General features: G+C 43.5%; 1 protein-coding gene across 1 annotated transcript; it reads left to right on the plus strand.

Annotated features, from left to right (window-relative positions):
• The first annotated feature begins 62 nt into the window (after positions 1 to 62).
• On the plus strand, positions 63 to 19,636 carry SARAF (store-operated calcium entry associated regulatory factor). Its single transcript, XM_056568848.1, has 6 exons — positions 63 to 276; positions 4,007 to 4,185; positions 5,246 to 5,663; positions 7,441 to 7,567; positions 10,086 to 10,207; positions 15,339 to 19,636. The coding sequence occupies exons 1-6, from the start codon at positions 210 to 212 to the stop codon at positions 15,362 to 15,364; spliced, it is 939 nt and encodes a 312-aa protein (XP_056424823.1). The 5' UTR covers positions 63 to 209; the 3' UTR covers positions 15,365 to 19,636.
• Positions 19,637 to 24,979: the final 5,343 nt, after the last annotated feature.

The raw sequence follows: 24,979 nt of genomic DNA on the forward strand, positions 1-24,979 counted from the left end.
GTCTTTTTGTATAACTTTATTAACAAGCGGACACTGAGAAGAGAGGACTGAGAAGAGCAACGCCCTCTTTCTGACGCTCGCCCAATCAGCGTTTGACAAGCTTCAGGTAGAGGAAGTTGTTGACATCCGCGGCTGATGAAACGCAGTGTAATGCGACATTTGTAATTCCCGGAACGGAATCGGTTACTTGTGTATTCACCTCACCGACCATGGCACTGAAGGGACTGCTGCTGCTTCCGCTGCTGGCTGTAGTGGTCTGTGGATGGAGCCCGCATGGTAATACTGGGGGAGGGGGGAGTTTGTTTATGTAGGACCTGTGCTCGGTCACCTCCGGGACAACTGTCACCCAACTTCCCTAGACTCCTGAATACACATCTTTCCCATGGTCCTTGTATTCTGCTGCATAACCTAAGATAGTGTTTCCCAACTTGGGTGCCTCCAGCTGTTGCAAAACTACAACTCCCAGCATGCCCGGACAGCCAAAGGCTGTCCGGGCATGCTGGGAGTTGTAGTTTTGCAACCCTGGTTGGGGAAAACTGTCCTAAGTATAGAGAGTGGGAGGGTGGTCGGCATTGATAACCCATCAGCAGGACAGGTGTTAATTGTGTCACTGTTGGGGTCCCAAGCCCCCTTCAAAGAAGAGAACAGTGGCTCCCAAGTGCCCCATGTTGTGTGTTTGCATGGCTATGCTGTCAGTCCCATAGCAGTGAATGGTGGCCTCTCTGATGGGTTCACATATTTATGCTGGGAGTTGTAGTTTTGCAACAGCTGGAGGCACACTAGTTGGGAAACACTATTAAAGGGGTACTCTTGTGGAAAACGTATTATTTATTTTTTTTAAATCAACTGGTGCCAGAAAGTTAAACAGATTTGTAAATTACTTCTATTAAAAAAATCTTAATCCTTCCAGTACTTTTTAGGGGCTGTATGCTACAGAGGAAATGTTTTTCTTTTTGGATTTCTCTGATGTCACGACCACAGTGCTCTCTGCTGACCTCTGCTGTCCATTTTAGGAACTGTCCAGAGCAGCATATGTTTGCTATGGGGATTTTCTCCTGCTCTGGACAGTTCCAAAAATGGACAGCAGAGGTCAGCAGAGAGCACTGTGCTCGTGACATAAGAGAAATCCAAAAAGAAAAGCATTTCTTCTGTAGTATACAGCCCCTAAAAAGTACACCGGTTGATTTAAAAAAAAAAAAAAGTTTTCCACGGGAGTACCCCTTTAAGGAATGATTTTACGTAGACAACTCCTTTCTTTTTCTTTAACAATGGCGGCCTGTCAGTTAGCTCCACTTCCCACAGAATGGCCACTGCAGATGTGGTATTACATGCCAGCCATTCAAGTGAATAGCCAGCTATGGAATACAAGAAATGGCCAAGCCTGCCTGGTTAGAGGTATCCTATTTAGCAGCTTCCCATATGTTCTCATTAAAGGGGTACTCTGCTGGAATTTTTTTTTTTTTTTTATCATTTTTTTTTTTTTTAAATCAACTGGTGCCAGAAAGTTAAACAGATTTGTAAATTACTTCTATTTAAAATTCCTAATCCCTCCAGTACTTATCAGCTGCTGTATGCTCCACATGAAGTTATTTTCTTTTTGCATTTCTTTCTTTTCTGTCTGACCACAGTGCTCTCTGCTGACACTTCTGTCCATCTCAGGAACTGTCCAGAGCAGGAGAGGTTTGCTATGAGGATTTGCTCCTACTATGGACAGTTCCTGACATGGACAGAGGTGTCAGCAGAGGGCACTGTGGTCAGAAAGAAAGGAAATTCAAAACAAAAAGAACTTCCTGTGGAGAATACAGCCGCTGATAAGTACTTGGTGGATTAAGATTTTTAAATAGAAGTAATTTACACATCTGTTTAACTTTCTGGCATTAGTTGATTTAAAAAAAAAAAAAAAAAAGTTTTCCAACGGAGTACCCCTTTAAAGTAGGGATGTAAGAAAAAATCGCGATTTTTCATTTGCCGATACAGAATCGATTCAAAATATTTTTGAATCGATTCTTTTAGGGATGTGGAATTTTTTATAAAACGCACTTTCTCTTACCTGCCAACGAGCCCCCGGAGCTCCGGTATAGGTGTTCGGTCCCCGGGCTGTATTCTTCTTACTTCCTGTTAGCCCGGCACGTCACATGGAGCTTCAGCCTATCACTGGCCGCAGCGATGTCCCGCCTCCGCTGGTGATAGGCTGAAGCTCCATGTGACGTGCCGGACTAACAGGAAGTAAGAAGAATACAGCCCGGGGACCGAACACCTGTACTGGAGCTCCGCGGGCTCGTTGGCAGGTAAGATAAAGTGCGTTTTATTTTATTTTGCAGCCCGGACGGGATAACATGAGAAAAGTGCGCGCCGGAGTACTAGATCGCCGCTGTCAAAGCTGACAGCGGCGTCTATTGGGATCTATGAATGCTCCCAGGTGGGCGATATATCGCGATGTATCGTCACCTAGACGGTATCGCGATATATCGCGATATATCGAATCGCCACACTGGTATCGCGATTCGAATCGCCAAATTCTTGGCGATTCACACCCCTACTTTAAAGGGGGGTTCTGAAGGGAAACGCTTGGAAGCCCCATAGAGAATGACAGCACTGTACATATATTCTGCGCCATATTCATTTTGGGAACATCTTTCATCTATTCTTAGGATCTGTGGAGGTCCCAGCAGTCAGAACCCTACAAATAAGCTTGTGAACAGGCTTACAGGGTTTTCCTATCCTGTAAAGTGATGGGTTATGCTAGGCTGTGCTGTCCCCGCTGTTCTTGAGATTGATGGGGCCACAATGCTGATTTCCAGCTGCCAGGCTGTGCAGGAAACCAGCTGCCCTTTTAGGGTCTGTTCACATGGCGGAATGTCCACCCCAAAAATTTCCGTCTGGACATCCTGCGAACAGTGGGCTTTGGCAATTCATTTCTGAGCAGATAAAGAGTTGACATGTTCATTTTTTCTGCTGAGGCTGAAATCGGTGAAATTTCGCCATGTGCACGGTGTAGCAGAATCCTATTGAAAACAATGGGACTCTCCCGCAACAGAATTTTTGAGCGGAATTTTTCCTCTGGATTCCACACAGAAATTTTGCCTTGTGAACGAGACCTCAGGGCTCATGCACACTACAGACTGAGTGAAATCCTCCATTAATCTCAATGAGATTCTGCTGCTCAATGCACACAACGGAAATTCCAAAGCGCAACTTCCGACATGAATTTGGATTCCTCCAAAAGAATGAACATGTACATTGTTTAGTCGAAATCTGCCTGGAAAAGGATAGGGGATAAGTTTCAGATCGCGGGGGGTCCGACCACTGGGGGAAGGGGGCGTGCTGACCACCACACGAAGCGGCGGCTGACACACCCCCTCAATACAACTCTATGGCAGAGCCGGAGCGCTGCCTTCGGCAATCTCCTGCTCTGCCATAGCGATGTATTGAGGGGGCGCGTTGGCCGTCGCTTCATGCGGTGATCAACACGCGCTATGTGGCCAGTGAGCTGGGGCCCCGTACAGGAGATCCCGGGGGGGCCCCAGCAGTTGGACCCCCCGCTATCTGAAACTTATCCTCTATCCTTAGGATAGGGGATAAGTTTTTCAGCGCTGGATAACTCTTTTAAAGTGCAGGGGTTCATTTCCACTGCAAACTTACCCTGATTCCTGGTCGCGTGGATCTGCTGACGGAAATTCCTGACTGGATTTCTGTCATAGGTAGGGAACTGCAGCATGCCCAGGGGCGTCACTGTGAAGGGGTGGCAGCTCTGAATCAGTGCTGTAGTCCATTTATTCTCAGGATTTTTGGGGTCTCAGAGGGCAGACCCCCATATCCTAGCATAACTTTATGACTTGTGAATACTTCAAATACCTCATTTTCAGCTATTAAGCTGTTGGTTGTCTATTGTCCAGTATCATTTATGTTCTACATATTTTCTTTATTATGAAGAGTATGGTTTACAGTTTGTCATCATTTTGTTATACAAAAATTTTAATGTTAACCAAAATGTCACTTCTTTCAGATCGAGTTTTGCTGAAGGATATCCAGGCCATCACATTATACGCTGACAGATACACCAATTCACGGAGGGCAGCTCCTATCCCACAGCTGAAATGCATCGGAGGTAGTGCTGGCTGCAGTGCCATGATACCACAAGTGGTGCAGTGTAACAATAAAGGATGGGATGGCATCGATGCCCAGGTAAATTGTAGTTTTTTTTTATTTGAAATTGACTTCCAACCTACTTCCTATTTTTTTGCTGTATTGTCCCCATAGCTTTTAGTCCTGGAGCTCCATGGACTGTCTGTGTAAACTTACATCTTCCCCCTAGATCCACAGTCCCCAAAGCCACATATTTGAATGCAGTCTATATAAGAAAGATGGTGCACTACCCGAAAGTATAGATCTTTTCTAGATTATTCTTTAGATCAAACTTGTTACTCAGTTGTAAAGATGATATAGATTCTATGATTCATCAAGCTTAGAAATGTTGGTTAAAGAGTACCTGTTATCAAACCATATTTTCTAAACTAACTCAAATTATATTCCCTAACTACTCCTAACACCAAGCTTTAAAAAAACTCTGTATCATCCCTTTCCCCTTGCTCACATTGCGCGAGCTCTCGGCAGGAGAAAGTGGGCGTTCCCCAGCAGGGGCGATGTCACTGAAGCCTGCGAGAGCTGTGCCTCACCATGGCCCACACGCACTTCCTGAGATTGGTCTCTTGCCAGGCCGGGAGGAGACCAAAAGAACTGTTTGACTTGCACAGGGAACAGAACAGAGACACCTAGTGGCTGTTTTTTCAATCACATTAAAAACATATAAAGGTTGAGAATTTTAACAGCAAGTAAATAGCAAAGTGTCTTATAATTACATAAGGAACAATATTTTAAAAGTCCAGTTTGGTGACAGATACTCTTTAAACTTATCAATTCTAAATTCTCCTGACATGTACACCTTTTAGTGAAATGTGAGCTAAAATAGTGTCCATTTGGCTTTTTATTGGTATATCTTTGCCTCTGCTGTATTAAAAATTGTACTTGCCAATACTTTTCAATATAAGTGCATGCAAAAAGTATATGAGGGTATACACATTTTCCCCCCAATGTGATTCAATAGCAGACATATTGATCTGTATAGACAATGATGCCCAAACATGATAAAAACTTTTAAAGTAATCCGATTTTACAATGATTACTCACATTCATCACATGACTTGTTAATACGTGGTCTCAATGGTATTTTGTATTTACAATCCAGTGGGAATGCAAAGTGGATATGGACAACGCTTACAGATTTGGGAAGATAGAGGTGAACTGCGAGGGCTTCGATTATCCTGAAGATCCATATGTCCTGCGTGGCTCTTGTGGGCTGGAGTACACTCTGGAGCTTACAGAGGAAGGACGGAAGAGATCTCAAAGTGACCATGGCTCTACGGGATTTGGCTCTGGATTTTTCCAAGGGAAATCAAGTGGCTGGAACGCTCAACAGTCTCCAGATGGCAGCGGGGTCATTGTCTTCTTGGTCATTCTGGGGCTGGCTTATGGTGTGTACAAGTTATTTTTGAGTGGGCCTTCAGGTCAGCCACAGCATCCTCACCCTGACAATGGACATGACTACCAAAACTACAGCCAGGCCAGCGCACCCCCACCTCCAGGTTTCAAATCAGAGTTTTCCGGTAAATACTTTTCTTTCTATTTAGGGAAGACTTCAGAATATGTAAAGAATGCCTAGTTATCAGACTTTCTTGGTCAGATGGAGCATCTGAAGTGGACAGATTTAGCGCTCATGTACACTTATGCAAAAAAAATTTTTATTTGCCCCTATACATCTAAAAGCAAAAATAAAGCAACATTGCAAATAGTCTTGTTTATACCCTTTAAGCAACACAATGTATATATTCCTCTTGAGTGAGACTTTATTCACGCTCTGTGATGGGATATATATGGCAGTGATGTCACTGATAATGGTACTATACCCACAAGATTAGCACCAGGAGTGCAGGTGATATACACAATAGTGCAAGTGGTCAGTCAGTGGCTTTTTAGTGGAGATTTATCAAGACTTGTGCAGAGGAAAAGTTGACCAGTTGCCCATAGCAACCAATTAGATTGCTTTTTTTGTTTTTCAGAGGACTTTAAAAAAATGTAAGAAGCGATCTGATTGGTTGCTATGGGCAACTGGTCAATTTTTTTGATAAATCTCCCCCTTTGTTTCCACAGCTTTTACATAGGCCTGTGTAGCTTTCTGGTAACAGACTACAAACAAGCCCTATACAGCCAGATGCTGCACTTCTTACTAACCGTCATTCAGCCAAATGAAAGGGAAAATCAGGAGAGGAGAGGAAAGGGTGTATGGAAGTAATGGTAGGGGATGTTTAAAACTAACTTCCAAGGTTATTTGTAAAGGTGTGTCTTTTGGGTACATTGAGGTTATTTAAAGGAAAACGGTCATCCTGTTCACACACTAGATCCAATTCACTGGGTTATAGTGTGGGTGACCAGGAGACCGATGCAGGATCTCTCGAAGATAAGTACTTTCAGCCCGGAGTGGTGTCCCTCTGAAGGTCCGCCTCGTTCTTCTGTGAATTGTGCACTATACACCATTGGGTTTAGTGAGGGTACACAGGATGACCATTTTCCTTTAAAATGATTCCAAGGGTGTATTCTCACACGGCATCTCCTGTGGATTTCTACAAGGTAATCAAAAATCCATGAGAATTGCCAGAAACTGATCTGCAGTAGAGAATTTTAAAACTTCAAATCAACAATTGTGTATTTTACAATCTGCAGCAGATTCTCTGTGTGTTTGACACAGCTCTGTGCATGGAGCGAGAGTGGTCAGACCTTCTGCAAACACTTATCCTCTATCCTGCGGATATGGGGATAAGTTGAGTACTGGAGTTCCCCTTTAAGATTCCCATATATCTTTTACTAAAGTCAGCCAACCCTTGTGCAGGATTCAGCCAACTGTCTAAGGTGTATGGCAGCCTCCCGACAGCCTTATCCAACAGATGGTATCAGTGGAGAAAAAGTTTGGACATTTTGGATTATAACATGTAACTCTATTGTTTAGTAAGAGGTAAGCTGGCGCCAGAGCTTTCCGGCTGTGGCTCACCCCTCATTGATGAGAACACATGGTCATTCAAGTCTATATGGGGGGTGTCAGAAGAGATAACTGTCAGCCAAATGAATGTTTGGCTGACAGTTATAGGATATGTATGGCAACCCTAAAAGGGGTCCTTTAGGATTAGAAATACACAGCTGCTTTCTGGGGGAAAAAAAATTGCCTGTTTTTATAATCCATGATAACCCCTTTAATAAAAAGTAGTAAAAGATAAGTAGAGCATGTTATTCACATAATCTGTGGTGTATTATAAGAGTTTTTCTTTAATATTGGAAATTATTCAAAGCAGGATGACTGTATTTTCTAATAAAATGTAATCATTTCTTCAGGTGCTTCATCTGGATTTGGTAACTTTGGAGGGGCATCCTCCTTTGGGGGACAGGCAAGCCAAGGACCTGGGTTTTGGACGGGCTTGGGAACTGGTGGTGTGCTTGGTTATCTGTTTGGCGGTCAGAGGTAAGTAGTAGACAGGCAATGTACAGATAACATCGGGCAACTGACCTTACACTACAAATTTAGTAGGTAGTTCAATCACTGTCCCACAAATGCATAGTAAAAATAGGCTAAGATACTAAAAATGTTTACTTTCATATTCTGTAGGTAAGTAGATCTGAAAAGCTTGTTATTACTGCGGATCACCAAATAATCAAATGATGATAAATAGAGATGAGCGAACTTACAGTAAATTCAATTCGTCACAAACTTCTCGGCTCGGCAGTTGATGACTTATCCTGCATAAATTCATAATAATTCATCAACTGCCGAGCCGAGAAGTTCGTGACGAATCGAATTTACTGTAAGTTCGCTCATCTCTAATGATAAAAATCCTATAACATGCAAGGAATAATTAACATCATGCTGTGATATCCTTATTTATTGAAATGGTGTCCTCTATAATAATTGTACATTAAATTTGGAAAGTCTTCAGACCCCTTTACTTTTTTTCTCATTTTTTTATGTTGAGACCTTGTGCTAAATAAAATAAAGGAATAAAAAAAAGTTTTAATTATACCATAATGATAAAGTGAAAACAGAATACAGTGATCCCTCAACTTACAATGGCCTCAACATACAATAGTTTCAACATACAATGGTCTTTTCTGGACTATTGTAACTTGAAACCAGACTCAACATACATTGTACAGACAGTCCAGATCTGTGTAACATGTCAATGGCTGGAAGAACCGACCAATCAGAATGGACATTCACTGGTAAAACCCCTGTATTACTGAAGTGCATACACTGACTGGCTGTCTGGTAGCGCCCCCTACAGTACAGGGAGGTATTGCATGTTCTGTACTCTTTACCTGTGCCAGGGTTAGCTGCTCCTTTAGGATACTTTTTTAGGATACTTTTTTGTGTACTGTACAGGACCCTGAAGAAGCTCCTGTCCTCTACATAGACCAGTGTTTCCCAACCAGGGTGCCTCCAGCTGTTGCAAAACTACAACTCCCAGCATGCCCGGACAGCCTTTGGCTGTCCGGGCATGCTGGGAGTTGTAGTTTTGCAACAGCTGGAGGCACCCTGGTTGGGAAACACTGGTCTAGACAGTGATTACAGCTCCCAGCAGCGCTTTCTTACTTTTATACGTACAATCTTGCTTTATCCGTATCAGTTAACTTATTTTTCTTTAATTCTCACTGTTTCCTTTTTTGGATGACATTTTGGTGGCATCAGAATCAGTTACCAGGTTTCCATAGAGTTATGGTCTCAACATACAATGGTTTCAACATACAATGGTCTTCCTGGAACCGATTAATATTGTAACTTGAGGGACCACTGTATTAGAAATCTTTGCTAATTTATTGAAAAGGAAGAACTGAAATATTGCAGTGACATAAGTATTCAGACCCTTTACCTGGTGCTTAGATGAATCATGTTTGGAAGGGATTACAGCCTCTAGTCTTCTTGGGGATGAGGCCACAAGGTTTACACACATGGATTTGGGGATTTTCTGCCATTCCTCTCAGCAGATCCTCTCAAGCTCTGTCAGTTGGATGGGAACCATTGGTGGAAGCCATTTCCAGGTCTCTTCAGTGATATTTAATTGGATGTAAATCAAGGCTCTGGCTTGACCACTCAAGGATATTTACAGTTGTTCCTAAGCCAATCCTGTATTGTCTTGGCTGTGTTCTTTGGGTAATCGTCATGTTGGAAGGTGAACTTTTAGCCCGGTCTGAGGTCCAGAACACTCTGGATTAGGCTTTCATTAAGAATAGCTCTGTACTTTGCTCCATTCAGCTTTCCCTCAACCCCCCCTGTATCAGTCTCTGAAAAAGATCCTACTTCCTTTACAGGCAGTTTTTTCCTCCTCATTGCTTGGTTTGTGCTCTGATGTGCATTGTCAACTGTGAGATCTTATATAGACAGGGATGTGTTTTTCCAAATCCTGACCGATCACTTGTATTTACCACAAGTGACTCCCATCAAGTGGTAGAAACCTCTTAGAGATGATCCAGAGAAATGGGAGGAGCTAGAGTGAAATATCAAGTGTCATAACAAAGGGTATGAATACTTATGTTCATGTGAGATTAGTTTTTTCCTTTTTAACAAATTTGCTAAAATTTTGTTTTCATTTTTTATTATTTCATTTTAGCACAAGGCTGCAACAGAACAAAATGTGAAATAAGGGAAAGGGTCTGAAAACTTTTCCAATGCATTGTATATTCTGCCTGGCAGCATTATTTTCCATGGGATTCTGCTGCACCGCTCACACAGCAAAATTGCCGCTGTGTACACATTGCCGCAGGAATTCTGGATTCCCCACTTAGCCAAAAGGACACATTGCCAGACAGCGCATTGCCCATGGAATCAGGCGGAGATTCCGTTGTGTGCCACAGAGGCTTAGTGGGGTTGCCTGTTATGAGACTTACCCTATGACTTGATTAAAGGGGTATACTGTGATTATTTTACATAGGCACATTGGCTATGGTAAGATTACATGAGGCTTTTCATACTTATGTGTTTTTTTTAGGTCTAGGACACACTATTCAGCATATACACCTCACCACAACACATGGGGTGGACCTTCATATTCTGGACCTGTTCATGGAGACTCTCGGCCATTTTCCAGTTCTGGTGTCAGAACAGCATCAGGTAAGATTATACTAACTAACACAAGCTAGAGGGCACTGCTGTGGAGAAAGACCAATTATGTCAGCATGTACTGTGGAAGCTAGCGTTCTGTCACTATAGCAACGCAGAGTCCTGATGCCTGTGGAGGTGCTGGGAACCAAGAAACCCAAAGTCACTCAATAGCATACAAAAAGGTACCCGCAGTCACCGCAAGGAAACAGCAGACCGACTTCTATGGCATCTCAGACAGATCCGACTTCAGGCTGACAGAAGGGCGCTCAGAGTGGAGGCGACTGCTGCCAAAGTTTCGCGCAGATCGCGCTTCTTCCGGCCTCGTATGAGGCCGGAAGAAGCGCGATCTGCGCGAAACTTTGCGCAAAACTTTTTGTCTTTCTATGTATGCTATCAGGTAAGATTATGGTTACTGTAATGTTTACCCTGGGCTCAATAGTAAAGAATAACCCCTGTTTTGCTGCTGGAGGGCTGCATCTAAAGTGCTATCGTGATTCTGATGCCATGTCTGGAGAGGAGGTATCTTAAATACTGCACCCTTCCCAGCACTTGGGATAATAGTGTTTTCGAACACTATTGTAAATCACATTGATAAAGTGTTTATACTGCTAGACAACATCTCATTCCCCTTTAAACGTGATTGGGCCTTCTGTAGGGTATAAAGAGAACTGGTAGGTCAAGAAATAATAAAATAAATAACTGACTCTCTTCGATTCCCCTGTGGCTCCTGCCCTCAGAAAGGAGCAGAATCTGGTCAACTTGATTTCTATACTCTGTCCCAGCATCTTTTACAGGCCATACCATAGCAGAAATTTTTTGAAAAAATGCTCTATCATTGCCCCCTCACGATCCCTGTAATCGTGCATGTTACTTTGCTAGAAGGGTTATTTACCCATCTTCCATGCTAGTGGTTTTATTGTTTCTAGGTATTATTTAGTGCATATATTTTTCTTATTAGTAACTACAGGGTCTTCTGTTCTTTCATGGTCACTGTATTTGTACAGTGCACTTCCTATAGGCAATTCTGAAAGTCCAGTGCTGCCTTGTGAAGTGAAGAGAATAGTGAGTGTTTCAGCTACATGCCACATGTCATTACAGGTCACTGCACCATTCAGCTGGCCACCAACCAAAGCCTGCCACTGACTCTGCTGTTTGAGCAGCTTGGAAAACAGTTTTCTATTACACGATACCAGTTACAGCGGCAGTGCTTGCAGGAGAGAGAAGGGGTAGCTATACTGGCAGAGCTTGGCAGTCGTATGGGATACTTTGTTATTTAGGGTCTGGGTGACCCTATTAGGAGATATCTGGGCTTGCCTTATAGGTCCTACCTATGGTGACAGCTCTTTATTACTGAAAATATCACCACTGCTCTTCTCCTGCTGTTGAAAGCAGCCGGTCTCTCTTAAAATATAGGTTTACCGGATCGCGGAAATTGTTCGCTCTTTCAGATACACCACTTGGTACAATGTGGAAGCTTTGCTTGGCTCGCGCTGCTTACCAAAGCTCTGATTGTAATAGTGGATCTTCTCCGAGCATTATTATTGCCTCTAGGATCCCCTGGGAGGCGGAGGAGATACTGGACAGTGGAGCGTATTCCCCATATGGAGGGTTGCGCTCAGCTCCTTTTGTCGGGGGGTTCTCTACGATTGAGGGATGTTTGTTTTGGTTTTAGTTTTCCCCTTTTTATTTTATGTCAATTTACTTATATGAACTTGCCCTCTTATGTTTTCTACAAACTGTATAATAAAAAGATATGTCAAAAGTTTTGATTGGTCAGGGTGGATCAGAAGAACGAGTGGGGTAGCGCACTTCACTCCCCGACTCACAGTGATCTCCCAGCTTCTCTGGATGGCTCATTATAAGTCTATAGAGCCATCCAGAGCTGGATTGTGATCATTGCAGGAGTTGATCATGCTTCTGCCCCAAGAATCAGAAGAATAAGTGCAGCAGGGAGATCGTGTGGGTCCCCAGTGGTGGGACCCCTGCGATCAGACATCTTATCCCCTATCCTTTGGCTAGGGAATAAGATGTCTAGGGGCGGAGTACTCCTTTAAGCCTCTCTGCATTCCCTGCTGGCCCAGTGTTTGCACATGACTTGCTCTGCAGATTTGTGTTCTGGGAGTTGTAGTCTTTACATTAGATAGTGTACATAGAAAAGGATTACAGCAGAATGGCTGGCAGCAGAAAGCATTGTGTTGTCAGTTGGTTCCAGTAATAACCAGCTGAATGTCAATGACCTAAGCAATAACAGGCCTTGCATACAACTTCTTTATACAATTTAGAGGTACGTGTTGGAGTATGTGCCAGGAGTGTTCCACTGGCCACAATGGTAAAAACAAAGAGGGGAATTCATTAAGCTGTTTAGATCGCTTATTTTTTTTTTAAATCTAAATTTTTTTGTAATGGCCCACTGTATAGGAAAGAACAGTTCAATGCCAGGATTTTAATGTTGTGAAAATGTTCCTCCGCACTTAACAACAAAGGATACCCTTGTGCAATTTTACATCTGAGTGTAACATTTTGTTTACACTTTGTTTGTGGCTAAAAGTCCCATCCAAACAGAACCAAGGATGTAGAACACCTCCTCAAAAATATGAAAAAATTCAAAATTGGCATAGTTTATGCAAGTCACTTATATCAATGGGCACATAGAGGGGAATTCATCAAGCTTTTTAGACAGTTTTTTTCTTTCTATCTAAAAAAGTTGCATCAAAAGTCTCCTGCAACTTTTGTGCGACTTTTGCTATAGATTAGATCTGAAAGTGAAATACCATGTGCAGTGCTTTAGGCTAGTTTCATGCAGTGGTGATCAATTCATAATGTGCGACTTTTGCTATAGATTAGATCTGAAAGTGAAATACCATGTGCAGTGCTTTAGGCTAGTTTCATGCAGTGGTGATCAATTCATAATGTGCGACTTTTGCTATAGATTAGATCTGAAAGTGAAATACCATGTGCAGTGCTTTAGGCTAGTTTTATGCAGTGGTGATAGATTCATGATGTGTAACTTTTCTCTGAAAGTCACACAAAAGTCGCAGGTCCTGTCCATTACACACTAACCCTCACTAATTTACTTAAGCCCTGAAAACTTCTCTAAGTGCTACACACCTAGACCCAGCGCTTTTGTATATTTATGCCTCCCGCAGTGTTTTTATATATTTATACCTCCCGCAGTGTTTTTATATATTTATGCCCCCCGCAGCGCTTTTATGTATTTATGCCCCTGCAGTGCTATGTGTAAAGTTCCTTTTTGTTCGGGTCCCCGGCCGGTCTGATGCCCTAATACAATACTTTTTCCACATAGTGCAGCAGCTGGCATATATATGTCCGCCACTGTGCTATGTGTGAAAAGTATTATATTGGCACATCAGGCCAGCCAGGGACCCCATCACATTGCCCCTGGCAGCTATTCCCACATGCACAGAAAATAAATAAAAATTTTCTCCTACTGTAAATCTATGTTCAGTGTATTTTATTTTGAGGCTCAAATATCCAAAATAAGTAATAATTATGGCTCTAATATAAAAAAAAAAAAAAACTTTGTGTAAACTGTAAAGCATTTTCCCACTGAAAAACAGACATTTTTTGAAAGGTGCTTTTACATCTTATCTGCCCTTTTCTCCTGACAGAACAGTCATGTGGTGCTTTATGAAAATAAAATAGTATCACCCAGTATCATGACTACAGTAGAATCTCCCAATAGCGGACACTCACTGTCCGCTATTGGGAGATGTTCCCTATAAGGAAAAAGGCTCACATTTTTACTATACTATACTCATTGCAGAGTTTAATTACTTAAAAAAACACAATAAAAAGTAATACAGTTTTATAGTACTGTACCAGTATGTATCATTACAAATGTGGCTGCTACCCCCTGTGCCATTTATTTTCACCCTGCCATATTATTATTCCCCTCTTGATCCCTCCAATGCCACTTCATTCATCCCTCCCTTGAACCTCCTGTGCCATTTATTCCCCGTGCCAAATCATCCCCCCCTTACCCCGTGTCAAATAACCCCCCCTTTGCCATTTCATTCCAAGTATATTCCTCCTGTGCCAAATCATCCACTCCCCACCCCTTGTCCCACATCACTTTTCCCCTTCCCTCCTCCCTCTGTTGTTCTTCTTATTTAGACAGCAGGCTCAGGTGCAGAGGCTCTTAGTGGGTTTGACATTTTCCGGATGTCCTCTGTGCTGCACTCTGCACACTGAAGGGCTTTGAACAGCGGCAGCTGCCAGAAGTGACGAGTGACGCTCCTTGCGTCACTCGTCGGTGCCCACAGCCACTGCTGCTCCTCTCAGTGCTCTAAGAACAACAGGGGGGAAGGGAAGGGGAATAGTGATGTGGCACAAGGGGTAGGAGAGGGAAGATTTGGCACAGGTGGATAAATGGGGAATGAAATGGCACAGTGGTGGTAAAGAGGGGTTAATGAATTTGCACAAAGTGTAATAAAATGTTAATGAAATGGCACAGCGGGGGATCAAGAGGAAATAATTTGGCACAAGGGGTAATAAAGGAGGGGTGCAGTGGGGGCCAGGGCCCCTTACTGGGGTATTTGCTGTACCCCCGTGACAGTGGCCCTGTGTACAAGGTAGGGTCGGCACATAAGCCTGGTTGTCCCCTATTGGTTGTGTCCACATCTGTTATTGGGAATGTCCCCTATTCCGAGGGTGCAAATACATTAAGTCTTATGGGACTCTGGCAGGGAATAAAAAACTGTCCGCTATTCGGAGGTGTCCACTAAGGGTGCATTCACACCACGTTTTAATCCTATGGCTGTTGGATCCGGTGGGCACAAAACCGGGCACTCCCGTATCCCCGCCGGACCCGCGCAGCTTCTTATTCATTTGACTGAGCCGACCGGAGACAGATAGTGACTCCGGTCGGCTCATTTGTGACCGGACTTAAATCACTATCTGACTCTGGACAACTCGCTCAAATGAATGAGAAGCTGCGCGGGTCCGGCGGGGATACGGGAGCACCCAGTTTTGAGATATTCCCGCCGGATCCGGCAGCCGTAGGATAAAGACGTGGTGTGAATGCACCCCAAGGAAGATTTTACTGTATTATGAAAGTAGATGCTGCCCATCTTACCATTAGTACTTCCTATAAATGCTTTTTTTTTGTTTTTTGCTTAAGGTTATGGAGGTACAAAAAGAAGATGAAGAAGCAAAGCATCATCCCCGTGTGTAAGAATAAGAAGGATTGGATCAGGACTACTATAAGCCTGTGCTTTAGGAACACATACACTTTGTAGAGCTGGTGTTTGTTACATTGTGTGGGGTGGATTTATGTGGTATTTTTTTCTTTTGTACTGTGACATAAATGAGTATATATACATAAGGCTTTATGTAGAGTCTACCCGCTAACAGTATATTTACTACTGGGCACACTGGCACAATTGTACATTTCATTTCTATAAAATGGTTGGAGTCAATATGAATTTCAGTGCATTCCAGTCATCCAATGACTTCGAGACCAATATCTACAAATACTATAACCCATCTACTTACTTTATTCTGTTATATACAGTGGATATCTCGTCACAGATCACATTTGGTACTTCCTTTCAAGATTTTGCTTAAAGGGGTACTCTGGGATAGAACTTTCCTTTAAAATCCTGCCCAGCCGCTCCCCCGATTCAGTATCCTGCTCCCATGCTCCGGTGTAGTCTTCTTCCTGGTTGCTGGGGATTGACTCCTCACACTGCAGCTCAGCTAATCGGCAGCAGAGGTGTTGTCCTGCCTTGGCCAGTCATAGGCTGAGCGGCAGTGTGACATACTAGGCCCTGGAAAAAGACTGCACCGAGGACGGGGGTAGGATACTGAAGGCCTAAGGAGAGCAGCAGGAGGTAGATCCAGTTTTTTTGTTTGTTTTGTTTTCCAAGTGCTGGCAGCTGGGCAGGATTTTAAAGAAAAGTTCTATCCTGGAGTACCCCTTTAAGTTTTATAAAAGATATAAATAAATAAATAATAATAAGGATTTTAAAACAAAGTAAGAATTTTTTTTCTTTAGTTTTTCCAGGTATCCCTTAAAATCACAGTAAAAAGTACCTTTTTATAGTAACCTGTAACTGGTAACAGGGTGTATAAACCTTAAGGGTTTATTTAAATGGGCACTGTCATGAAAATTATTTTTTGATATGTTGTAGTACTCAAGTACTACAACATATCTCTAATATACTTTTATTAAAAAAAATGCTTTTAAAACATTTTAAAAGCAATTTGAAATTCGGCCACTAGGGGGCGCCCTCCTAGTGGCCGAATGCAGTGCGGAGTGACGTCACTACAAAATTCCGACTGATTCCGGCAGGGCATCAGTCGAAATTTTGCGCAGGCGCAGTAACAGCCAGGGCTCCGCATCGGCTTCCCGCACTCGCCGACGGCCCTGCTGCAAGGTGCGGGTGGCGCGGGGGGTTGGCTGCTACAGCAAGGTGCGGGAAGTGCTGCTGCAAGGTACGAGCGGGATGGGGGGCGCTGCTGCAAGGTACGAGCGGGATGGGGGGCGCTGCTGCAAGGTACGGGGGGGGGGGGGGGGATGGGGGTTGTTTGGGTTTACTTACCGAGCGGCAGGAAGAGTCTCCCCCGCACCCGTCCCTCCCGCATCGGCTCCTGGCTCACTCCTTCCCCCATGAATCTCCTGTCCTGGGTGCCTCCAGTTGTTTTACCACTACAACTCCCAGCATGCCCTGACAGCCAATAGATGTCAGGGCATGCTGGGAGTTGTAGTGGTGAAACAGCTGGAGGCACCCTGTTGGGAGAACTAAGGGCGGAAGTCCCCCCCGCAGGCATCAGTGGCGTGGTGCCTGCTGGGGAAGTCTGCCTGGTAGTGAGCACACTACCAGGCAGACAAAATGCCATTTTAAAAATAGTAAAAAAAATTAATAAAGGCAGGGAGGGTGTTAGGGATAGAAGTGCAATAGGCAGGGACAGAAAAAAAAAATAATGATGGTGGGAGCTACCCTTTAAAAGTTACAGTATCCTGCACATATTTGACGCGCAGGATTTGAAGCTGCAGATTTGATGCTGTGTTCAGTCATTTAGTTAACATTGAAACTTCAAATCCTGTGCATAAAACCTGCGCAGGATACTATACGTGTGGCTACACCCTATGGGTATATAGGAATCCTCACTTAAAAACGCCACCGCGGAATTTCCTTTTTTTATTTTTTTGCTGGACGACAACCACCAATTCGAATTTTTTTTTTTTTTTTTGCGTGCGGAATTTCTGTGTGAGAACGCGTTCGCGGAAATTTTGAGCAGATCCCGCATAAAGAAAGAACATGTTCATTCTTCATGCGGAACGGAATTCCATGTCAGAATTTCGCATGCGTACATTCCATTCACATCAATGGGGTTTGGCACTGCTGAATGAATTGGAGAGGAATAAGCGAGCGGAATTACTTGTGTAAAATCCTCTCCAATTCCTCAGTGTGAACATACGCTCAGAGTGTATTCACACGTATAGTATCCGGCACATATTTGATGCACAGGATTTAAAGCTGCAGATTTTAATGTCAACCAAATGACTGAGCACAGCATCAAAGCTGTAAGTTCAAATCCTGCGCATCAAATATGCGCAGGATACTGTACGTGTGAACATACCCTAAAGGTAGGGTCACACGTTCTGTAATTTCTGCAGCTTATTTTGCTATGCATTGACTACAATTGGTAGGAAAATATGCATCATTTAGTACGAAACAAAATACAGCAAAAAGGTTTTCTGAGAGTAAAAAATATTGACCGAGCAACACTTGACTACTTGACCACATACATGGAAAAATATTAATACTGTATATCTCAGATGATTAGTAAATCAGTTTTTTTTTTGCCATAAACTCTTGTCCAAGGGCTGTGTCTGGTATTTCGGGTCTACCCTTTTTTAGCTGAATTGAGCTGAACTATAATACCATTCCCCATCTATGAAGAAGAGTGGCACTGTTTCTTAAAACAAAAAACTGAACACCTTTTTTGTAATGCCATACACCCCCTTTAAGGTTAATTTGCCTTCAATTTTATTTTAACATTACAGCTATTGTAAATTATGATACGGCATTTGCCAACTCTGGCCTGGGGCCCCCTTTAGCCTGCACTATTCTATTTAGTAACAAAAAGGTTGAGGTTGTCCCAGCTATTTTATATGTAAGCATACATTCTGTATCTCACAAATATGAAAAAGAGGGATATGTAATTCAGCTCCCCACTCTCAATGTGTAGAAATGTCTGGTTGTTAAAGTCCTGAAGAGCAGGGAAGGCAGGTAGTGGGCCGTAGTATCCTGGGAATGCAGCAGGGGGAGAGCAAAAATGGACCTCCACCTCTTCCAAGGCGAGTAGCTATAAACACTTATTGTGTGATGGTTACAATCAAGTGGATATCCAAAAAAACAAAATGAGATGAGATTAAGAGAAACGCCAAAGCATCTGTATCTCAGTTTGGCCTTACCAATGGTCTCATGCAGGAGGACTACTAGGGAACTGTTCCCTACATCAGTTATTCCCAACCATGGAACCTTGGGGTTCCTTCGAGGACTGCCGAGGGTTCCGCGGGCTCCAGCAGGCACATTTTATTTTATTTTTTAAATCTCCCGCCCGACCTACGCACCTGTGGATCACGGCGGCCCGCGTTCGCATTGTGTGCACCCGGCTCCCCGGAGGACTGTTCCCGGCTCCCGCGGTTTCTACCCAGCCCGCCTGATTCTACACGGCCCACCGATTGTTCCCGCCCCCCCCCCCTCTGCAGAAGGACAGCTCAGCTCTGCTTAATTAGGTTTGTGCACCCTCTCCCCTCTGTCACTCCTGTCCACTCCCTTTTGTCACGCCTCTGTTACTGTCATCCATGTCCACCTTGTCATCCATGTCAACCTTGTCTGCCCCTGTCACCCATGCTCACCCCCCCCCCCCACTAACCACCCCCAAGTCTACCCCCCATCACCAATGGTCAACCCCCACTATTCACCCCTTTGTCACCTTTTTTTTTTTTTTGCTCGTCAACTTCTCCGTGAAATATTTTTTTTTTTTTATTCGAGAGGTTCCCCGAGCTGAAAAAGGTTGGGAAACATTGGCCTACATCATCTCATAGGTGTTTGATATACCGTATACCACAAGAACAACTTGTACTCGATGCTGTCCATGCCCACTCCATGAGATTTACATACATTTCTATTAGCATGATGCTCTCAGGAATATTTATGGAAAACATGAAGATGTTAACACTTAATGTCCTATTTATAGAGTTATATAGAAAGAATTGCACTTTGAATCCTCAGTGAGTTGCTAGTGACTACTATAGTACATACTGGAATGCTTGTGTTCTTACTATGATGCTGAGTAATAATGTGAAGTGCATGTTTAGACCTGTTAGTTTTTGGATCATTTGCTTGAAGTGAGATTAACGTGAATTGTTCTGCCTCAAAGATTAAAGCTGTGGTAAATAAAAAATAAAGTGTGTTCATTTGCTACAATTCACACACCATATAATCGACTTGGTCACATTTCACTCGCCTAAGGCGTTGTACACCCAGAAGAAGATTACGAGGAACGATTTCTTACTGAAATCCTCATTCTGCTCCATTATGAAATAAAGCGGAATTTCCAATTGTTTGGTCCAGAATGTGGAAGATATGAGCAGAAATTCAAAGTGCAATTGAGTTCAATGGGATTTTACTTGTGGATTCTGCTGGAAGAATTGGCATGTGAGTTATTCTGGGATCATTTGCATCAGTGTCAAAAGTTTACTATGTATGAACGCAGCTACAGAGATCTCATTAAAATCAAATACAGCATGGATTGTACCTGAAATGACTCAGCAAGCGCATACCCTTTACAGGCTTGTTCACACTACAAAAGATAAAGGTGGAATTCCACGTGGATTCTGCCTTGTATCACCCTCCCATTGATTCAGTGAGTTTTACACTGCGGTGTTCACAGTGGAATTTCCAACAAGGATCTGAATTCTGGCAAAAGATTTAACTTGTTCAATCTGGAATATGGCAGTAAAAGCCCTTAGGTCAATGGGATTTTAATTTTTGGGGCTCATTTCCACAGCAAATTCCGCTCAAAATAAGCACCAATTCAGCATAACTTCTCTCTTTTTCATAGAGCAGAAAGGGCATGGATCCACAGAGGGATTCAGAGAGGAAATTCCGTAGTGTGAACATATCCTTGTGTTGTCTCAATAGATGGAAATGCATTTCTATGCGGAGTCCGCAGAAATGTTGAACATGTTCAATGTTTTTGCTGAACCCGGAACCAGGATTTCCACGCCAGAAACATCTGGCTCGGAAATTCTGCCGTCACGCACAGTACAGCGCTTCCCATTGAAATCAATGGGATTCTGCTGATGCTGAATTTCTGTGTGGAATTCTTATGCGTAATTCTACATGGAAATTCTGCCATATGAACATAGCCTTAAAGGGAGTGCCTTCTTCAGAGCAGCCTTTCGAGATACCTTTTATGGGGCACATAGTTAAGTCTTGGGGAAAATTTGCACTCAGAGCTCCCTCTAATTCTTGTGCTGGAGGACCTGGGGAAGTAATGTATTACAACCTATTCCTACACTGAGGCTAAAGGGAACATGGAAGTGTACAAGCAGTTTCCACGGTGGGGATAGCGCCTTCTTCAGCAGCATGAATGTCTCAAATTATATATAATGATAATCATTTTACACTTTTAGGGTAGGTTCACACGTACAGGATTTGCTGTATATTTTTGCAGCTGATTTTGCTACCCATTGAAGTTAATCCTGTACATGTGGTACAGGAAGAAGGGACTCCATCGGCACTTACCGTTCTCTTTATTATTTACTTCCATCAGAACAAGCAGTCAGGTCATAAATGGAGCGAGCAGACTGAAGGCAACAACGTCTGTTTTGCAGCCATCAGCTGCTTCAACTGGTTCCTGCCAACACACCCGTAGGGGTTTACATTATATTAAACTGCGTGAATGTAATAATGATATATGTGAGTGATTACTATATTATAGTGATGGGATTCATTTATTGCGGAAAACTACTACTCAAAGGAGGCTTTAGTTCCATGTTGGGACACCTGTAGTCTGGATACAAGATGAGATATGGCATCCTGTGGTACATTCGCCCACAGATGCTGCCCCTTGGCCTGTAGATGTGGCACCACACTTGTATGCTGACGGAGCTGACTCCCCATAAATGATTGACTGGCCATAAATCCGAGCAGGCAAAGGAAGTGTTGCCATCCTGGGAAACCCTTGCAGTGTGTGGTTGGGCATTATTATGCTGAAAAAGGCCAGTTGAAAGATTGCTGGGAGTCCATAGTAAACCGCGAGCGCATGCCCAGTTTACTACTGACTCGGCAGTTAGCGTAGGGCTAGCGTCATGAGCGGAGTTTGCTAGCGTAGTCATTAGTCCGTAGTAAACTACGAGTGCATGCCCAGTTTACTATAGGCTTTGCAGTTAGTTTGCTAGCCTAATGTGTGTACAGTGGTCCCTCAAGTTACAATATTAATTGGTTCCGGGATGACCATTGTATGCTGAAACCATTGTATGTTGAGACCAGAACTCTATGGAAACCTGGTAATTGGTTCTAAAGGCACCAAAATGTCATCCAAAAATAGGAAAAAGTGAGAATTAAAGAAAAATAAGTAGATAACTAATACAGATAAAGCAAATCCTTACATATAAAAGTAAGAAAGATCTGCTGGGAGCTGTAAATAATTGTCTATGTCAGTGTTTCCCAAGCAGGGAGCCTCCAGCTGTTGCAAAACTATAACTATAGTTTTGCAACAGCTGGGGGCACCCTGCTTGGGAAACACTGGTCTATGTAGAGGACAGGAGCTTCTTCTGGGGTCTTGTACAGTACACACAGTGTCCTAAAAAAGTAACATGGAGCCGCCACCACCTGGTGTCCAAAGGAGCAGCTAACCCTGGTACAGGAAAAGTGTACAGAACATGTAATACCTCCCTGTACTGTAGGGGGTGCTACCAGACACCCATCAGTGCATACACTTCAGTAATACAGGTAAAGAGTAGTACAGAACATGTAATACCTCCCTGTACTGTAAGGGGCGCTATCAGACACCAGTCAGTGCATACACTTCAGTAATACAGGTAAAGTGTACAGAACATGTAATACCTCCCTGTACTGTAGGGGGGGCTACCAGACACCAGTCAGTGCATACACTTCAGTAATACAGGGGTTTTACCAGTGAATGCCCATTCTGATTGGTCGGTTCTTCCGGCCATTGACACGTTTCACTGATCTGGACTGTCTGTACAATGTATGTTGAGTCTGGTTTCAACTTACGATGGTCCAGAAAAGACCATTATATGCTGAAACTATTGTATGTTGAGGCCATTGTAAGTTGAGGGATCACTGTAGTTAGATGAAACAGTGGAGGAAGTGGGGGAAGGGAGGGAGTATTATTTCTAGCGTAATAAGCATTAGAGCGTGAGAGGGAAACTCGCAGTGAACTGTAAGCCCTGTTGTCGGTGTAAAACTGTGCAGACTATGCTAGCACACTGACTGCAAAGTCCATAGTAAACTGCGCATGCGCTCGCGGTTTACTACAGGCTGCTAACTACACTAGCAAACTACGCTCAGTACACTAGCTCTACGTTAACTGTGAAGTGAATAGTAAACTGCGCATGCGCTCGCGGTTTACTACAGGCTGCTGACTACTCTAGCAAACTACGCTCAGTACGCTAGCTCTACGTTAACTGTGAAGTGAATAGTAAACTGCGCATGCGCTCGCGGTTTACTACAGGCTGCTGACTACTCTAGCAAACTACGCTCAGTACGCTAGCTCTACGTTAACTGTGAAGTGAATAGTAAACTGCGCATGCGCTCGCGGTTTTCTACGGACTCCCAGTAAACTTTACATCACCGGATGTCCTGCACATATTGATGAGATGCCAGGGCCCATGCACACTGCAAAATTTCCAACCTAAATTTTATGCCTGTGCAGCACCCTTCCATCATTTTCAATGGGATTCTGCTGCACTGTGCACACTGCAGTGGAAATTCCAGTTCTGAATTCTGCTGAAAAAATGAACCCATTCTTTCGGCGAAATACCATGCAGAACTTCATTGCCATCAATGGAGATGCACACGGCCATAACAAATTTACTACAGCGCTTGCTGCACACACAATATCCGCCTAGAATTTCTTCAGGTAGATAAACCCTGGAGTGCACATTTCCTTGTGTGTCCCTTGTATCACTACTAGGCCACGTTTCCACTTGTTTTTTTTCTGGCAGTTTTTAAGCCAAAGTCAGAAGTGGATCCATGAGGGAGGAGAAGTGTAAGTCCTTCCTTTATATGTCCTATTCCTTATGAACACATTTCTGGCTTTGGTTCAAAAACTGTAGTGGCAGTATTCCAAAAACTGCCAGAAAAAAAACCAAGTGGAAACTTAGTCCTAGGGGTGACTGTCAGATGTGATGACTCCCTAAATCATCTCACCAGCAGTTGGGGTAGAGTCTCGCTTCACAGCAAAGAGAAACAAAGCACTCACCATGAAGCCTCCATACTGGAACCCGACTGTCGTCTTATCCCAAACAGGACTTGGATTGGTCGCTAAACACAATATGGTTCCTGTCCATAGCAGTCCAGGAATCTTATTCACAACATCACTGCAAATGAAAGTGACTGTCTGGCTGCCAATGGGATGACACCTAATCGGGGCCATGACACCAAATTTTCTGGAAATAGTCTGGGCAGAGACAGGGTTGTGCAATAAGGGTGTCATCTGTGTCTGGATGGTGATTAAAGGGTTACTCCACTGCCCCAGCGTCCAAAACATTTTGTTCTGAATGCTGGGTGCGGGCTACAGGGGTCGTGACGTCATGGCCACGCCCCCTAGTGATGCCATGCCACGTCTCATCAATTCAAGTCTATGGGAGGGGGTGTGGCAGATGCCACGCCCCCTCCCATAGACTTGCATTGAGGGGGTGTGGTGTTACATCACTAGGGGACGTGTGCATGATGTCATAATCCCTATAGCCTGCACCCAGCACAAAATGTTCCGGACACTGGGGCAGTGGAGTACCCCTTTAAGGAAACTGGGAGCTGCTCATGCTATTCAGTGGATCAAACAATCCTCTCTACTGTAAGTGTGCCCAGGCCATCAGGATTCTGTTCACCATGTCTGTGTGCCCTCATGTACGTTTTGCTTCTAACAACTTGATAAGAATGGTCTAGACCAGTGGTCTTCAACCTGCGGACCTCCAGATATTGCAAAACTACAACTCCCAGCATGCCCGGACAGCCAACGGCTGTCCGGGTATGCTGGGAGTTGTAGTTTTGAAACATCTGGAGGTCCGCAGGTTGAAGACCACTGGTTTAGATTGTGGGCAATTCACTGGAACGACCATTACAATGATGTGCATGTCTAGCAATCAATGATCTCTCAAGAGGTACACTACCCAAAAGTAGCCTCTGAGAGCCTTTTTATAGGGCAGTAGGGGAAACCTAGAAGGCTAGCTACCTTTTAGTAAAGAGTCTTAAAGATTAATAAAGGTGACTTAAAATGAGCTCAGTGCAGCCCTGTTCAGTATAATGATGCAGCTCCTCCCCCCATTAAATAAATTAACCCCTAACTTAGGCTCAATTCACATTGCGTATTTTTTTAAATGTGTTTTTCCTGTGATTCTGGTAATATCATGGCAACAATGGAGCTTTTAATTTTAGAAGCAATTTCACAAAAATCATTATAAGGCTAAGTTTCTACTTGTTTTTTGTTTTTTTAGAAAAATGCCAGTTCTGCCGGATGGCGTTTTTGCGGCCAAAAAATGCTGCGGCCAGATGT

This window comes from Hyla sarda, chromosome 1, assembly GCF_029499605.1.
Source record: "Hyla sarda isolate aHylSar1 chromosome 1, aHylSar1.hap1, whole genome shotgun sequence".
Lineage (NCBI taxonomy): Eukaryota > Metazoa > Chordata > Amphibia > Anura > Hylidae > Hyla > Hyla sarda.

Coding starts and splice junctions, on each gene's coding strand:
- SARAF (XM_056568848.1), top strand. CDS start 210: ATGGCACTGAAGGGACTGCTGCTGCTTCCGCTGCTGGCTGTAGTGGTC. Junction 4,186..5,245: donor GGGATGGCATCGATGCCCAG/GTAAATTGTAGT, acceptor TTTACAATCCAG/TGGGAATGCAAAGTGGATAT. Junction 10,208..15,338: donor TGGTGTCAGAACAGCATCAG/GTAAGATTATAC, acceptor TTTTTGCTTAAG/GTTATGGAGGTACAAAAAGA.